The sequence below is a fragment of the Vicia villosa genome, linkage group LG4, assembly GCF_029867415.1.
Source record: "Vicia villosa cultivar HV-30 ecotype Madison, WI linkage group LG4, Vvil1.0, whole genome shotgun sequence".
NCBI lineage: Eukaryota > Viridiplantae > Streptophyta > Magnoliopsida > Fabales > Fabaceae > Vicia > Vicia villosa.
The window spans coordinates 89,189,014-89,208,619 of NC_081183.1; the positions used below are offsets into that span (position 1 = coordinate 89,189,014).

Here is a 19,606-nt window from a genome sequence, read left to right on the forward strand (position 1 = left end):
GGCAGATGTAACTTTTTAAAACTTGAACTCTATCATTTAGGTATCATTTTCAATAAAACTCGATTCTATCTTGTTTAGAATCATGTGAGGATCAAAAGCCTTCTTCTTGTGTTCATTTATACTTTGTATATACCATTTAATTTTGCTTGGAAAAATTAGGGTTCATGTAGTTTTTTGAGAAATTCATGGGCTACACTTCAAATAAATTAATGAATGATACATGGTTAGAATCGTGATTAAAGTCTAAGCAACTTTCATGTTTACACCTTCTAAAATGATTGAGTTCTGAGCATGATGCATTTCTAAAAAATCATGAGCTAGAGGTTGAAGATGAAGATCAATCTGGCTTTATAACATGTTTTTTATTATATATTATTACGCGTATTTGGTTAACAGTTAAAGTGCGTTGGCTCAATGGTTAAGTTTTGAGCTAGTAATCATAGTGGCGTGGGTTCAAGACCTACCAAGTGCATTTTTATCACTATCTTTATTGTTTTTCCTTACAACTTTGATTAATAATTTAACCAATCCAATCAACTCATTTTTGTCTAATTTTTTGTACACACCTTGTTTATGTGACATATTTTTAGGCCATATCTTAAAATCCCAAAAAAATATTTTTATTTGATCATGTTTTAATCAATTAAAAAATGATACCTTTTAAGCTTCTTTAAAGGTCTTCAATTTAAATCTTTTCAAATGATCTTCACTAAGTAACTTGTTGATACTTTTGTGAATCAATTAGAATTAGGGTAAGCTTACCTTTGAAGAGATTAACATGCTCCATTAGTTAATTAACATAGGGTTTTGTTTTAATTAACTTTTAAATGATTAGGTTTGGGTGTACATGACTAAAACCCAAAAACCTTAATCCTTGATATTTTTAATCTTTAGATCTTTTAATCAATACCATGTTGATATTAACTTGTTGCTATGATCTCTCCTTGTTTATACACTTGTACATATACTTGTTGATTTACATCTCTGTACATTTATACTTTGGTTATTTTATTATACTTGTATATATATATATATATATATATATATATATATATATATATATATATACATTTTTTAACTAACCCCACATGCATGAGATATTTATCAATCCATCATCAGATCATATTCATACATATATGAAATGATTTTAAGGTATGTCTTCCCTTTTATTCATAACTTTTACACTTGAGTTTATACGTTGATATTTTGTTTATCTTAAACTCACCCTTGATTGTATCCATGATACACATGTTATATGACCCACACCAAATTCGCAGAGTGGACCAAATTTTTCCTCTGCAGCGACTCAGGATCAACCTATAACTCCAAGACCTCTCTAGGAGTTAATGTATCCAGGCCATATACACCAGGATTTTTTATCCCAATGCGAGATCCTCCATGTGGCATGCCAACATCCTTTATGGCAGATTTACACAACAGTACGAAGAGTTGTTTTGATTAATTGAAACTAGATCGCTGACGAATTCGTCTAACGCGTTCAACAAGATGAGATGTTAGGAGAGAATAACATGGCCGCCATAATTGAAAGACTTATGGCGCGAAATGGGGTAAATGTTTGCCTTCAAAGGCTAAATTATGCTTTTCCTATATCTGAATATGTTTTACAAACTGAATTACCCAAGGGCTGGAAAGTCCCAAAGTTTACAAAATTCTCTGGTGACACCAGCGAATCTACCATTGAACATATAGCCATGTATCTTACCGAGGTTGAGGACATAACAAACAACAAAAACCTAAGGATAAAATACTTCCCTAGTTCGCTAACCAAGAATGCTTTCACATGGTTCACCACCCTCTCAGCGAATTCCATCCAAGATTGGACTCGCTTAGAAAGATTGTTTCATGAGTAATTTTATATAGGTCAATCAAAGATAAGAAGTATTCTATATATATGATGTTTTAATGAATATGATGGTTATGTGAGTTATTGTAAAGCATTTGTTATAGATTATGTTTTAGTGATTTTTGAAGTATTTTACTTATGTGATGTTTTGATGATTCATGTGATGTTGTGGTGGTTTGTGATGACTTGATGAATATGAGGTGTGATTTGATAGAGTATTTTAGATTTTATATATATATATATATATATATATATATATATATATATACAGGTTTACAAATTGAACATTTAAACAAAGGAATATTTGTACATCAAAAAGGCTATATAGAAAAGGTGTTAAAATGCTTATATATGGACAAATGTCATTCGTTGTCTACTCCAATGGTTGTTAGATGATTAGATATGGAGAAAGATCATTTCAGACCTCGAGAAAATGATGAAAAATTGTTTGATCCTAAAGCACCATATCTTAGTGCAATTGGAGCACTAATGTACTTTGTTAATCATACACATCCTGATATATCATTTGATGTTTATCTATTAGCAAGATACAGTTCTTCAACTACACGAAGATATTAGTACAGAGTCAAACAAATACTTCGTTACCTTAAAGGTACAATAAACATTATTTTGTTTTATACCATAGTATCCATATTCAAATTAACAAGTTATGCAGATGTAGGTTACTTGTCAGATCCTCATAATGGTAGATCACAAATAAGTTATTTGTTTACATGTGGGAATACAGTATTTTATGGATATCAGTGAAACAAACCATAGCTGCAACATCATATAATCATGCGGAACTTTTAACATAACATGAGGCAAGTCGAGAATGGGTTTGGCTGAGATTCTAAATTTAACACATACAAAATACTTGTGATCAAGGTTTTAAAAAACGTTCGCGACCACGAATACGTCCGCGACAAAACGGTATCGGGGTCTTCTGATACCATTATTCACCGTTATAAGGCTGAGAAAATAAATCACAGACGAAACACTGTACGGTCGCGACAAAGCGCCATTACGCCCGCGAAACACCATTGCAGTTGTTTACACACTGTCATTGATGAAAATTTTTTTCTCGAAGTACAAATCAAATGACTTTTAGAAGAATCAAAAAATTGAAATTTTGAACCAAAATTTTGTTTTATTGTAAAAAATGAACTTACACTAGTTTTATAAGAATCCTACTCTTTTTACCGGGATCCTATTTTGTGCAATGTTGTGAGAAATTCACACCGCGACGACCGTTATTTGCAACACGACACTTGTATGCGACCGAAATCGCGAAAGCCGCAACGCGGCCAAAACACAACCGCGACGGTTTTTTAAAACCTTGCTTGTGATTTATGTTCTGAAAAATTAAATACAACGACCATATTAAAGATAATACCACATGCATCGCTCAATTGAAAGATAGTTACATTAAAGGAGACTGGACAAAACACATTTCTCTAAAGTTCTTTTTTACTCATGATCTTCAAAAGAGTGGTAATATAAGAATCCAACAAATTTTAAATCTTGTTGAACTTTTAACAAAGTCACTCCCAAGTAGAATTTTTAGTCAACTAGTACAAAAGATTGATCTTCGTCGAAGAGATGACCATTCAGCTGAGGAGGGAAAATTAAAGGATATGGTACTCTTTTTCTTCACTAGATTTTTTTTCACTGAACTTTTTCTAGTAAAGTTTTAACGAGACATATCCTAAGTGGACATCCAAAGGAAAGTGTTATGAATAAAGATAAAAGTGGGTGTTCATCCTTATTCTTCTTTTTCATCTTATTCCCTATTTAATAGTTGTGATTTTCCATCTCCATTAGGTTCTATAAATAAGATCCACATTGCAATGTAAAGTGTACTATTGAAGAAGATAATACAATACTATTTTCTCTCTTCTCTTCCTCTCTTTGATCTCTATATTGTTTTATTTAGCTTTACTAGTAGAAGACCCGTGCGTCCGCACGGGTAATTCATATCTTAATGTGAATAATATAATACAAACGAAATGAGCATATGTATCTTAATGGTTCTTAGGAATATACTTAAAAATGTTAATGTGAAATATCATCCTTGAAAGTGAAATATTACAAATATCACCAATAACTATAAATATGTACAAATATTTTGTTGAATAAAATGAAAAGGTATTGTGGTGATAGTGACCCGTGAAAATTATTAATAATTTATTTTCTTTAACTTTAATAAAATTAAATATTTATTTATCTCATGGGTCACTATCAATATAATATTTAATTTATTTTAATCGATCATTACACACTTTCTCTTTCTTAATTAAAATTTCAAATTTCTCTCAAATTTTCTTCCCACACTTTCTTACTTTCATTTTAATTTTTTTTCTCTATTTATGTATCAACTCTAAAAAAATAATTTACTTTTTTATTTTAATAAAATTAAAAATATTGTAATATCACGGGTCACTATCAACATAATACTTATTTTATTTAATCAATCATTGTTTTTATTAGAGAGATAATATTCTTATTTTTAAAATTTTTTTCTTTTCTTCATTTCACGATTTTTTTTAAAGATTATTTAATACAATTAAATTCATATGATTATTGTTCATTTTACATTTGTATTTAAATATATTTTATATCGGATCAAATAAATTTCTTTTTCACGGGTCATTATCAACAAAGTATCTAATTTTTATTTTTAAATGTTAAAATTTCATTTTTTTTATCTTCATCTTCCAGATTCTTTTTTTATATAATTATTTAATATAATTAAATTTATATAATATTTTTCATTTGAAATTAAATCATTTATTAAAAATTTATATATATCTAATTAATTTCATACAATATTAAATAAATTTACCCGTGCGGAAGCACGGGTATCTTACTAGTTTCATTCTATAACAGTAAAGATATATTTTAACAAAACCTGTAGAGGTCTATATGTAAACCATTCATTTAATTGGCCTTTTCATTATTATAGATAATTGTTTGTTAATGTTCAAGTTAGTTACAGTTTCTCCCTAAGAAAACCCATGCCTTGGCAACTTAAGCGATGATAATATTCGACTTCATGAACTATTTTTGTTGCATCAATTTTATATGAGCTATATTTTGTTTAAGTGACTTTGGAGGCACGGTGAAAGTAGAATGTTACATAAATAATGCTACAACCATTATAACACAGTGCAATATTTGGATTGTTCTACTCATGGTTTCTTTCATGAACTGTTTTATGTAAGATGAATCATTTCTCATCCAGCAACAAACTTTTGCGTTACGCTATTTATTACAAAGTGTTTCTAAATAAAGGCTATTGAGGGCTATGAATTATTGACACAAACAAATATATCAAACACGACAGCACCAACATGATGCCATCTCAAATTTGACAGATTCATATGTAATAAATTATTAATCACATTATATATCAATATTTATGGAAGACAAACATATGTGAGGATTCTGTTTTGTATGATTGGATCTAAAAATGAACTAATACTTCCTCCACGTGGTCTCTCTTCACTCCTTGCCCTAAAATCGAGCTATTGAGAAGTCGTTAAATCGGAAATCACACCAAAACCGCAAATCTCCACAGATTGTGTGCTGGAAAAAAAAAACAGGAACGAAGATTTAAGTGTTACTAAACAATACATTGCGACGAGAAGAACAAAACAACTTCAGAGCATAGATTAACATACATTAAGGAAGAGAAATCATTACCTTGTTTTGTCTGTTGCTTTTCTTGCTGTTAGAAGTTCTAGAAGAACTACTTTGAGGCTACAAACATCAGATTTTCGTTGTCATCTCTCATGTAATGGTAAACAATCATATGTTGCATTAGAGACAAGAAACCTATTAGAGTTCTCAATTTCGGCCCAATCAAACATGCTGGTTAGATGAAGTTGTTTTGGCCCAGTCAAACTCTCTTTTAGAAGCTCTTTGGCAGCACCGCTCAGCTCCACACTCTGCAAAATGATTTCAAACAAAGTAAACTCTTACAATATGTCAAGTATTGGCAGTAAACTAATGCTAACCCAAACTGCCATATTTTATATATGTATTTACCTTGGACAAAAAGCGAAGAACTTAGAGCTGAATGAAGGGAAGGAATATATATCCAAATCTGATGAGAGAGATGAGATAATGTTGTACTGAAAAATGGAAAAAAAATATATATCAACCAGAAAAAAAATGAAAGTGAAAAGCAATTTATCAAAAAATCACAACACAAAATGTATGGAAAAACACAGGCTGTGTTGATGTATCTCATTGTTCCCTGTTGTAAATATCATAAACAAATCTTGTTCAGTTAAGAACTTCCAACAAAAAAACTGGACCTGAAAAAAATACAACAAAGTAAGCAACATCCATGGTGGTGGTGGTGAGGTATGATTTCTTACCGGTTGATAATTGTGGTGGAAAGGGTTGAAGTTGGAAGGCGGAATGCAAGAGACGAGAGAGAGAACGAAAAGTTTGTGAAAGAGAGATGTATTGGTTTTGGTCTGCAAAAAGTGAAATGAGAAAGATGAGTTTGAGCCAATAGTTTTGAATCGTTAGAGAAATTTTTTTACCCGGGTAGAAGCATTGACCATTATATTTTAATGTGTTTTGAATAAAATTGAGAAAAGCATAGCCACCTGTAAGTTTCATTTGTTTTGATTGGTCAATTATTTTGTATTTAGTCAATTACGAAAAAGGGTATTTTGTAGTGTAAATGAAATTTGAATGAAAGGGTAATATAGGGTGTTTGGTGGTATGTTTTATTGATAGATAGGTAGTTGATAACAAAAACAAAATAGATTGATTTTAAGAATAGGTGTTTTAGAAAGAGAATGAAAAAAAAATAAAGAGATCAGAGATTAAAGAAGAACACACTGAATTTTATCCTACTTTAACTTAATACCATGATGCCTATGTCCACTCTCCAAGATCACCTTGAGATCTTAACTATTATAAAGCTTTTAACACAGGTTTAATTTCACAACCTTTATTTCAGGTTTAATTTACAACTTTTATATTATATCAAAGTTCATGAGAACATTCTTCTCTTGTTTAACGATTTCAGATCTGCAAAGATTTACACAAGACAACTCTACTTCTACTTAAGTGTTTTGCTCTCTAAACACTACAATAATATTTATAAGTGTATGTGAAAATTCTTAAAGCAAAACAACGGAGTAAAAGTGATTAAGTATTCATATTTTTTCTGTTTTTTCAAATTATTACAGTCTTTCATACTCACAATAATAATTATACGAGAAAGGAAATTTTCTTATATTTTTTCAAATGATCGCAATGTTATTCAAATTTTTTGTGTTTTTTCAAATGATTACAATAAAAATTTATATAGCTAAATTTCATACTACATTTTGAAGTAACAGTGCGTGTTGAAAAACTTATGAGTATACATGTCAATCATCAACCGTATATATGTAACTCATGAGTCATTTACACTATGTTTGTTTGCGATGAATGTAGAAGAGAAAGATAAAGAAGGAAACAAAGCCCAACATTCGAGATCCTTCCACCGTTTGGGACTTTATAAATAGAAAAGAGGATGGCAAATTGTAGCTGGGACCCACCTCTATTAAATAGAAAAGAGGATGGCAAATTGTAACTGGGACCCACCTCTATTTTGTTTCCTCGCTAGATTGAAAGGAAAGTGGAAAAAGATAAAACATTTTGTTTATAAAGACATTGATAACCCTATATTTTGCTCACAAAAGACAAAAATGTTTCTCATTAATTGACTGTTTTATAAACAAATATGAAAGACTTCACTCTTTTTTTATTTGCGTAAATTATATTTTATATATAGTTTATTTATATATAAAAAACAAATGCATTTATGCATGTTATATTTATATATTATTTACCTGTTTTTAAATATTTTATATATGTTAAATAGGGATATTTATGTCATTTACTAAATATATAATTTTTCTTTTATCACTTGTTTATCTTTCTTTCCTTTCACTTTCATTTATTTATATCAATCAACTAAAAATTCATCTCACTTTCCTTTCACTTTCATTCCTACAACTTTCCTTCCTTTCACTTTTTTTTCCTTTTACTTTCATTTCTAATCCAAACAAAGCATTAACCTTTAAAAGTTCAATTTTAATCGTAAATATTCTCTTTCAAGTATTTAATGAATTTTCAAGTATTCAAGAAATGAAAAATTTTAAAATAAATTTAAATGTTACAAAATTGAGATGATAGTTATAAACATTATATATAGAAGTATGTATTCAAATTTATGAGTCTCATTTCTCTACATTTAAAGTGTATGAGTCTAGTCCTTTGATTATTTGAAACAAAAAAATGTCTTTAGACAAATGGTTAAGGCCTCTACAAAAGAATGTCTTTAGACAAATAGTTAAGGCCTCTAGTTTTAATTAATATTGTTGGTTTCTCAATCCTTAAGGCAATTGTAATGTTAAACTATATTATCCCATCAAAAAAAAGTTAAATTATATTTGACTTTACTTAAGGCCGCTTCGTCCTACTCCGTCCCATTACTCCCTCTGTCTCATATTATAAGAGAAATTCACTTTGTAGATTCATTGCTCTGTCTCATATTATAAGAGAAATTCACTTTTTAGATTTATTGAATAATTAATATATGTATAATCCTAACATGTGCCCTTAGACTATTTACAATGGAGGTGTTGAATTTTTTTTTCAATAGTTGAATTGGTACAATGGTGTGTTGAATCATATGTTGAAAGTGATGTGGATTATTTAGTGTTGAAAACATTCAACATGTTGAATGAGAAATTAGTGGGGGCCACATAATATTTTTGGCAAATTATTATTGGTTGTTGTGAGTGTTTATATTTTTATTTCATGATAATTATTTAATGTCATTTATTTTATAGTAAATAAATTTTTTATTTATTTTTATTTTCACCAAAATTCATTATTTTTTTTGTCTATAAATAGAGCCTTGGTTCATTTGATTTGGACACACCAAAAAATTCCACTTTTTTCATAATTTTTCATAATTTCAATTGATAATAATATTAATATATAATTAATTTTAATATATAATCATAAAACAAAAATATAAAAGAAAATAAGAATATGAAATAAAAGTAGTGGGGTAGGGTGTTGAATTTTATTAAACAAAACTATTGTAGTGAGTAAAAGTTGAATGTGTGTTGAATTATTAGGTGGAAGAGAGAGAAGATGATGTGGAGTATAAAAAGTGAAAAAGTATGGTGTTGAATTTGGAAACCATTGTAAATAGTCTTAAGAGCTAAATGTAGAAATTTTTTATTGGAAATTGTGTAATATTTTTGTTAAAAATTTGTAATTAATGTTTTCATTGTTTTGTTTCAAGACAAATTTTCTATTAATGTGTTTTTTAACATGTGCCCTAAGGGCACATGTTAGCTTTACCCTTAATATATTTGGTTTATATATAGACCAGATACATTAATTATTCAAAAAATTAAAAAAAAAATTCTCTTATAATATGGGTCGGAGGGAGTATGTATTAGAATAATTTATACTTTATTCCTCAATTGATATTTTATTTAGATTTCAATGTGTGTTGTTGGGCTGACTCTAAGTGCTAGTAACACTCATTTCAACTTTCTTTTAATTTTTTTTCTCTTTTTGGGTATAAAAATTTAGAACATTTTATTAATTTAAATATACTCAATACAACAAGGTACTTCTATAATTAGAAACTAATTAGAAATGTGGCCTTATCGGCAAGTTCATTTTTCTTTTATTAGCTAAAATTTTGTATGCCACGTGCCACATTATTATTATTATATTATATGCATATTAAAATGGTGAGATTTTTATCGATAAAAAAAAGTGTCCAAAAATGTCAGTGGCTTTTTGTCTGCACTCCTTAAAAAATGTGATGAATATACCCCTAGTGTGTGTGAGATATGATTAATTAAAGTTTCTATAACTATATATATATAGTAAACGGATCCCCTTTCCATACCCACACAAAAAACACATGGCCACCCAAGAGCACCCACCAGTAATAAAAGAATGTGATAAAATATTGTGATATATGATTTTTCTTCAATATAAATAGCAATAAGAAAACACATTCACTCCTCACACTGCCCATAGTCACACACATTTTGCAAAACAAAATAATAAAGCCCTTTTTTTTCCACTACACAGCCTTATGGCTACCCAAGACAACCCACCAGTTATGGTGTCTAAAATTGGAATCATAGGTGCTGGAGTGAGTGGTTTAGCCGTAGCGAAACAACTATCAAACTACAACCCTGTTGTTTTTGAAGCCACTGGTTCAATTGGTGGTGTTTGGAGACATTGTTCCTATAGGTGTACTAAGCTTCAATCACAAACATGGAACTATGAGTTCAGTGATTTCCCTTGGCCTCAGAGAGAAAGCTCTGATTACCCTACATATGCTGAGATTTTGGAATACTTGCATACTTATGCAGTTCATTTTGATTTGTTTAAGTATGTTAAGTTCAATTCCAAGGTCGTGGAAATCAAATTTATTGGTGATAAAGAAGGTTTTGATTTCGGACGACTACATCGGGACAGTGGAAATCCACTTTCTGGTCGTCCTATGTGGGAATTCTCTGTTCAGAGTAATGAATCAGACACCATTCAGGTCTTTATTCCCTATCAACTCATAAACTAGCTTCAAACTTATCACCTATAATATTAACCAATTTATGGAAAAATAATAAAAACAAATTATGTTTTATGACAGTGATGTGGTTGGCAGTTAAAAACTTAAGACTAACTTGACCACATTTTGACTGCGACACTGACAACATAAGAATTGTGATGAAATTCTGAGAAAACTAGCAATTTTACTTTGCCTATTTGATTTTTCAGCAGTACCACTTCGAGTTTGTAGTGATTTGCACTGGAAAATATGGTGACATACCATTGATGCCAACATTTCCTCGGAACAAGGGACCTGAGGTATTTAATGGTAAGGTTCTGCATAGCATTGATTATTGTAAACTTGACAAAGAAGGTACAAGTGATCTTGTTAAAGGAAAAAAGATTGTTGTGGTTGGTTATAAAAAATCAGCTATTGATCTGGCTCTAGAGTGTGCACAGGCAAACCAAGGTAATAACAAATGATCTAACATGGTTTTTATATTTTATTTTATTTTATATATAATATAGGCATGTTGTTCTAAACTACAATTACAGTCATACTTATGGTTCTGCTGGAATTCACCAAATCATAGTAATGCGGTAACAATTACAATTGTGATATGGCAGCAAGATCTCAGAACTCTATAACTTTTATATTATAGTTGCAATTGCAGTTAAGGACCATAATTTAAATATATAATGTGCATAATATAATGGTACATAAAAATAAAAATCACAAAAATTATAATGACAATATAACATACCGCAACATTCAACCTTGATTAACTAATATTGGTAAAATCTCTTTTTTTTAATTTCTTTTATTAATAATTTATAACAATTATTTGTAAGATTCTATATACATTCTATCCAAACTTCAAATTATCAAAGTCATTTTTCTTAAAACCAAAGATCAAACAAAAATATATATATTTACTGTTATAAGTTATAACATAGGAATGATAATTAAATGTTTACTGAATTATTACAAGCATGGCAACATGCGCTAATTGATTGGTTACTTTAATCTTTATTAACTTTTTTAAGGGGGGTTGATTCTTTAATTTAGATTATCTTACTTTGTCTTTTATTGTGACACTCTTTCTTTAACTTCAATAATTATAACTTTGTAAGTTTATGCATTTTAGATATTTTGTTGGTGTCTTCTCAGGTCTTTTTCTTAGTATTTTATTTTTAACAGACCAGGTCATTTATTTTTAATTGATTTGTTTATGTATCTAATAGTTAGTAAAATAATTAGATTTGATCAAAATTATAATAATTGTTTATGTCACTAGATTATTAGACCAAAAAAATACATGCTTGGCTTATTTTTGTGTTTTTAATTATTTTTTTAAAAGTCATTTTATTTCCTCTTTTACACTGTTAAATTAAATTTCAAACATGAGTAACTAATAAGAAGGGTTGTTGTAACTTGTTATGAAGGACCTGAAGGGCAACCATGCACAATGATAATAAGAAGTTTGCATTGGACACTTCCCCATTATCAGATGTGGGGGGTACCATTTTTCTTGTTCTATGCAACAAGATCTGCACAGTTCCTCCATCAAACACCAAATCAGAGCTTACTCAAATCCCTTTTATGCCTCCTATTATCTCCAATGGTAAATAAGAGATGTATTTTCTTTATGAATTTTTTTAGTAATTACCAAAGCTTTATTTACTTCATTTGTTTTATTGAATTAATGACATTAAACAGAGGCGTGGGATTTCAAAATTCATAGAGTCCTACTTGCTTTGGAAGCAACCAATGGAGAAGTATGGATTGAAACCAGATCACCCTTTTGAGGAAGATTTTGCGTCGTGTCAAATAGCTATAACACCGGAAATTTTTTTCAAAGAGGCTGATAAGGGAAAAATAATCTTCAAAAGAGCATCAAAGTGGTGGTTTTCAAATGATGGAGTTGAATTTGATGACAACACTAAAACAGATGCTGATGTGGTTATTTTGGCAACTGGTTATGATGGGAAAAAGAAACTCCAAGCCATTTTGCCAGAACCTTTCAATAACTTATTGGAATACCCTTCTGGTATGATGCCATTGTACAGGTAAAGACAGTTTTGGATTATTGAAATAAAGTAACTTTTTTTTTAACTTCTCTAGCTTTCTAAGCATAGGTGAGAATGAACTAATAGTCAAGTTTGTGACAGGGGAACGGTTCATCCATTGATTCCAAACATGGCCTTTGTGGGTTATGTTGAGAGTGTTTCAAACCTATACACGTCGGAGATACGTTCCATGTGGCTATCCGGTCTACTAGCTAACAAATTTAAGCTCCCGAGTGCTGATAAGATGCTTTCACAGACAATTAAGGATATGGAAACTATGAAAAAGTCTACTAGGTTTTATAAAAGGAACTGCATCACAACTTTTGGTATCAATCATAATGATGAAATTTGTGAAGATTTGGGTTGGAATACTTGGAGGAAGAAGAGCTTGATTAAAGAGGCATTCACTCCTTACACGGCTTTTGACTATAAGGAAGATTGAGATTTTTATATGGTTCTTAACGATATCCTACTCCTATATATTTACTGTTGCGTTAATATTATGATTTTGTTTAAGCATAATAAGTGTATGTTCTCTGACTGCAATATTTAAGATGTGTATTTGGTGCCTTTTAAAATGAAAATAATTAATGTTCTTATTTTTCACAAGATTCAACTGGGTTTTTAGAGGGTAATCAAAAACTAAATATTACAATTCATATGAACAAACAACAATACAGTGAATGCAATACAAAAATACTAAAGGAAGGATTGCTTACAGGTTGCTTCAGTTGCATTGCAGGTAAATTTCCAGTAAAAGAGTTGGAGGTAAGATCCTACAATAACATTGAAACTGAAATTAGGGTTTGATATTGATATTCTCTGCAGAGTGGTTGCACTTTATTGAGTAAAAAATTTGAATGAATAAAATCACATTGTGTGTTTGATCATGTGGTGAGGAAAATTGATTTTGGCTAAATGTGTGTTTGGATTGGCAGTAGACAGAATTGATCTTAAACTAATTGAATTTGACATAATTGATTTATATTTGGATACATCTATGTAAAAGTGAGTTGAATGACAAACTTCAGTATAAAAATCACGTTTAAATTCAAAAGCTACAAATTATATCTTTAAGTAGAATCAATTTTGGAGGCATAATCAATTCTACGTTAGAAGAATCAAACACCTCAAAATCACTCCATAATCAATTCTACACCTCTAGAATTGTTTTTGCCTCTTTCAAAAGTCAAACCAAACATGTTATAAAAGTAAGTTGAAAATAAAGTGATTTATGTTTGGATTAGTTGCTGCAAAAGTGAGTTGAACATTACATTTAAATTTCAGCGTAAAAATCGTGTTTAGACTTAAAAGCTACAAATTCAAGATTAAGTAAGAATCAATTCTAAAAAGCATAATCAATTATATTTGTGAGCAACCAAACATGTTAAAATCAATTCTACACATTCTGAATCAATTCGGAGTGTTCCTAATGTGAAACCAAACATACACTTATATTCTAGCATACGCTTATTTTCTAGGTCTAACAATTTATGAATTTGGAAACACTTTAATCGCCAATACAGTTATCTAATCACTTCAAAGAATCCTAATCAAAGGCAAAATAGAAATTGTAACCACCATAACCAATGTGCTTACCGGTGAATTTTGGCTCCTTCAAAGTGTTGATTCCAGTAAATCTCGTTTCGTCACTTCATCATCACCCTCTCTTGTTGGAAAGCGCTTCATTTCGGTTTTGCAACCGTTGCTTCAGCGGCATCGTCGGGGATCATCGTGGTTGTTTTATAGGCGCTAGAAATGGGTTTTTGAATGGAAAAGCTCTTATGGAAGGAAGGGTTAGGGTTTGCTCGGAATTTCTGTTGCCCCAATTTGAGAGTGGAATCGGCCATTATAGGTTTCTTACGGCAACGGAAGTTTTGCAGGATATGTGGTTTTTCTCGCTATGGGATTTTTTGTAAACAGAAAATGGAACAAATATGAAACAAATCTATCATATCTGTCATATATAAGAAAGGGTAATGCTATCATGCCGGGCACGTGTAAAATGCTGCATGACTAAATTAAAAGAAATTAATTTTTAAAAATTGTGTATTGTTTTCATTAAAGTGTTTATCTGTATATTTTTCAATACTTATTTTTTATTTTTAGGTTTTTAATGTGTGTCTTTGGGACACATGTTAATTTTATTATGTAAGAAAATATATATTTTAATATATTTCCCGAGAATATTTATAAAAATATCTAAATAAAAAAAGTTGCTCTTATTTAAAAAAAATAAGATTCACTCATTAATTTAAAAATAACATTTGTGATCAATAACATGTGAAGTCTTCATATGAAGTTATAATGAAGATGATCAAGTTGTCTTGCTTATAAAGATCAAAATGTCAAAGTCAGTCTCTTAAGGATAGCACCTAATGTCAAGCAACATTCGGTGGAATCTTTGATGATCCCTACTAAAGCAATATCTCTGGTGATAGTGTGTATCAAATATTTATATCAAGCCTCATCAGATAGAAGAATCCAAGTCCCATATGAAGTGCTAAATCTTTGATGAATCAAGCAAGAGATCTTGAAGGATTAAACATTGTGAAAGAGAGAAAGTGTGAAATTTCATCTGATCCGTGTTTGAGTGATCAGAATCTTGTAAATATATTAGATTAATTCTCGAATTATTAAGGCAGTGCACACACTTACCTAAATAGTGTTTTAAACCTCTGTATTTGATAAAAACGCCTTAAAACGCTTAAAGGAACCATCAAGGTGCTTGTGGGTTTTGTTGTAGCCCAATTTTTGACCACTGAGATCCCACCATATTCCAAATATTAGGATCATCATTATCATCATACAAATATCATTTGTTAACGCAAAAATACAAAAAAAAAAATTGTTGTTTGTTACTTGTGTCCTAAGACATGAGACTAATCAAGAGGAGACTGAGAAAATTAGGGTTTTGAGGCCCACAAGGAATTTCAACATTCTCCCATGATTCAAAGGGTTCTCTCATCAATATCTAAGTCCAAGGATAGCCCAATTCAGGATCAACAACTCTCAAGATCACATGAGGATCCAAATTAGGGTTTTTGACCTAATTCTACTAGAGAGTTGACTTTTAATCAGGACATGGCTCCAAGACTCAAACCATGATTCAAGGGCATCCAAATCAACATTATGGTCCATTCATATCATTCATTTGAAGAGGAGAGCTTGATTCATATGAAATCCACAAAACTGCAATTCATTTGGAAAAAAGTCAACTATGTGGGTCAACCGTTGACTTTTGAGAAAAATGGTCAACCATGAACTTTTAAGGATTCAAATCATCATCATAAGACATTTGACCATGATAAATCAAGAAAATTCATCAAGAATCAAAAAGTCAACAAAAGTCAAAATTAGGGTTTTAAGTGATTTTAACCTAATTTTGGGAACTTCAAATTTTGCCAACACACTCAAAAATCTCCCAACATGAAAGTTGTAGACCTTAATCAAACAAACAACTTTGTCTCTGCTCTAGTTTTCATCAAAAATGATTATTTTGAGAGATATGGAATTTTGAAGATTATGTTCAAAAAACTTTAAATTTTAAGTGTTTTCACTTAGATTTTTCTTAACTTTGTGGCCATTTTTCTCCATGATCCCAAAAGAGTTTGAGAAAACTTTTAACAAGTGACTTGAAGTATGTAGCAAGGTCTTTCTAAAGAGACCAATAGCATGAAAATCCATGGCTTGAGCTATGAGATGTGATTTTGCAAAGAAGGCTCCTTAACACTTAAAAAAACTCCATGAACATGAAGAAGTTATGAACCAAAACCATTTCAAAATGAAAGATTCCTTTCTTGCAGGTCCTCTAACTTGTTTGAGACACCAAAATCAGAAGATTACACTTGATTTTGAGCTATAATCCAAGTGCTTAAGTCATTAACCATTGAATCATTCCATTAAGGGCATAAAGATCACACTTCCATTCTAGTAAAGTGGCTTTAATCACCAACAACTCTTCTCTTGAGCCACTACAATGTCTCTTCTGCACCAAAAGCATTACAAACACCCCAAGCAAGCTCCTAATGTTCAGAATAAAGTCATGGAAGCATGCTTGAGCCTTGTACTTCACCATTGAAATCATAACTTTCTCATTTCTTCGCAAACAAGCAATGTGGTACAAGTATCACATGTGAACTCAAAATTCTGAGTTTTTTCCCTCTACAAACCCTAAATTGTGCCTGTAAATAGAGGGTATCACTCCCTTGATCAAACACACCAGAATTCTCCAAGTCACCTCTCACTTGAAATTCTCCAAATTCCTATCTTTGCATTTTTCTAGTGATTTTGAGTTCAAGCAATTCTAAGTGTCAAACAAGGTTTCAAACAACTTCTAAATAAAATTTAGAAGCTGTCTACCACTTCCACAACCTCTCAAAACCCCTCTAACCAAAAAACACCATTTTCACTTCCATTTTCATGTAATAAAGGTCTTAACTTGCCAAAATACAAACTAAACACAAACCTACCAAACAAACACTTCAGATAGCTTTTATACATCAAATAGAAGCTATTCAAACCATTACTTAGGACCTGTAACTCCATTTTCACCAAGTTTCATTTTTACATACCTCACTTGCACTTGAACTTGTGTAGAACCCTACAGGCCATTTCAAACTAAACCAAACACTCAAACACCTCATATATTAGTTATAGAAGCTATCCAGATCATTAGATAGCCTCTGTAACATCATCTTCATCATTTGACATTGTTATTTGCTCAAGAAGAATGAGGTATCGGGTTTGAAGTTACAGGCACCCTCAGTCCATCCTAAGCACTCCATTAGCTTCAGGGAGGTCAAGGCAAGCTATCCAGATCATCAAATCAGTTTTGAAGCTCCTCTAAAGCAGCTTTCAATTTCCAATTTCGCAAGGTAGGAGCTCATACTCAAACTTCTAGTTAGAGGTACCATTTGCATTAAAACTTGATACCATTGTGTTTAGAATTGTCTAAGGATTAAAAGCCCTCTGGTTTCATTCATTTATTCACAATGTAAATCATTTAATTTGATTTTGAAAAATTAGGGTTCATGCTTATTTTCTGGAAATTCATGAGTGTTAGTTTGAATCAATTTGCAAAAGCTATATGGTTAGACTCGTGTCTTCATGCTGATCATGTTAGGGTTTTAATTTGTCAAAATTGATTGAGTTTAAGAGAAGTTTGAATTTGGCGCCATGGTTAATTGTTGTTGTTTTTCACGTTGCTGAGTGAAGAAGATGAAGTTTCAAAAATTCCATTTAGGGCTTGTTTTAAAAATATAATGAATTGAAGGCGTTTACTAAATGACTACATTGTTACAGCACACTTGGTTAGCAGCACGCCCTTAGTTCTCTTCCCCCCTAGTGCGTGGATTCGAGCCCCACCATTTGCAAGAAATCTCATTTTTTGTGTTTTCTTCATTTATGCACTTGTTTTGATATTTTACCACATGGTTGCATCCACTAACTTGGCCAAGCGCATGGCCCAGTGGCTAATCTTTTGACTTGCAATCCAAGGGACCTGGGCTCAAACCCCTTTGAAGACAAAACCTTCTTTTTATCACCTTTTATTTTACTTTTTATTTAAACTTTGATAATTTATTTAAAATAGCAAACTTAACTATTTTAACTTCAATTTTTTGTGCTATTTATTTATGTTGTCTATTTCCATGTCATAAATTAAAAATCCAAAAAACATTAATATTTTATCATTTAAGAATTAATCAAAAACATGTCTTTTTATGTATGAAAAATCAACCAAAAATCATTTTTATTTGAATATTTCTTCAAAGTGACTTTGTATATTTTTGTAAATATTTGTTTAGGGTTAGGATGTCATGTCTTTGACTTTTCCATGTACCCTTAGACCAATTCTCTTTTAGGATTTGGTATTTAGTCATGAAAATTAATTAGGGTTAGATGTTAATTTCAAACCCTAATTTCAAAAACCCTAGGTTTAAAACCCTAATCCAAAAAGAAACATGTTGATATTTGCTTATCCATGAACTTTTTACTTTATACATATACTTGTTAATTTCAATCCTTGTGTTTTGTACTTATTTGTTTATCTTAACTATTATCCTTTGTACATACATGTTGATCTTTATCATTGTGTTTTGTACCCATTATCCATTGTATTATCTTTATATATACTTTGTTTATCTAACCCACATGTGTGAGTTTCACATTCATCATTCATCATTCATTCATATGTGAATCCATCCAAAGGTATAAACATCCTTTCTCATTATTTTTGATGATTATTTTACTTACTTGTTTGTCTTTTGTGAAACATATCATCACACACACACTTGAGGTATCCATTGTCTGATTGCTTAAGTTGTTTGTTGAAAATCCAAAAGGAATGGGAATGGTATTGACTAAAATTGTCAAGGTACTCAAACTCTTTCCAAATCTCTTTTATTTTTGTGTTAAAGTATTGTTAAAGCTTTTCACTTGTTTTATGATTTTGTATTGTTAAAGCTTAACCAAACCCTTGTGTTTTTTAAACCTTGGTACTAAGAGGAGAATTATTCCCGGTGAAACTACTCTTAGTCCATTGACCTTGTATTTCTAAAGCTTGGTCCCTTTTATTTGGTTTTGTATTATTAAAGCTCAACCACCTTTTTTGTTTTAAAACCTTGGTACTAAGAGAAGAATTATTCCCGGTGAAACTACTCTTAGTCCATTGACCCTGTATTGTTAAAGCTTGATCCCCTTTTTTATTAAAAACTTGTTAAGTATTGTTAAAGCTTAACCTTTTAAAAACTTGTTAAATATTGTTAAAGCTTAACATCCAAAAAATATTTTGGCCACTTTGGCCCCCTTTTATTTTCCTTTTAAGAGGAACTACAAAAGCTCTGACTTCCCTATTGTTAAAGGGGTATGTAGGCCTAAGATGCGATGTCTTATCGAGCTCACTTTCAAAAACTTCTTTTCCCATCCCCACACTCTTTTTAAACAAATACACATATGCTTTTCAAATAGATGTACACAAAAACAATAACATTTTCAAAGAGGTTCTCATGGAGTACCATGGATATGAGGGGTGCTTAAAACCTTCCCCTTAGATAAGTTTATTAGTTT

At 30.7% G+C, this 19,606-nt stretch overlaps 1 protein-coding gene and 1 long non-coding RNA gene across 3 annotated transcripts; one reads left to right on the plus strand and one right to left on the minus strand.

The window, feature by feature from the left end:
• Nucleotides 1-4,884: 4,884 nt before the first annotated feature.
• LOC131594969 (uncharacterized) lies at nt 4,885-14,479 on the minus strand. The gene is made up of 6 exons (XR_009281627.1): nt 14,138-14,479; nt 13,258-13,314; nt 6,250-6,351; nt 5,915-6,000; nt 5,570-5,814; nt 4,885-5,452 (listed from the first exon to the last, which is right to left on the minus strand). It is a non-coding gene; the product is annotated as an uncharacterized LOC131594969 (long non-coding RNA).
• Nucleotides 9,854-13,139, plus strand: LOC131594967 (probable flavin-containing monooxygenase 1). 2 transcript variants are annotated; one of them, XM_058867179.1, is made up of 5 exons: nt 9,854-10,466; nt 10,700-10,937; nt 11,915-12,093; nt 12,189-12,538; nt 12,641-13,139. In XM_058867179.1, exons 1-5 carry the CDS (start codon nt 10,008-10,010, stop codon nt 12,978-12,980), a joined length of 1,566 nt encoding a protein of 521 aa, XP_058723162.1. In that variant the 5' UTR covers nt 9,854-10,007; the 3' UTR covers nt 12,981-13,139. The 2 variants fall into 2 exon arrangements, with proteins under 2 accessions (XP_058723162.1, XP_058723161.1); XM_058867178.1 differs by having other exon boundaries at nt 9,855-10,466; nt 10,697-10,937.
• Nucleotides 14,480-19,606: the final 5,127 nt, after the last annotated feature.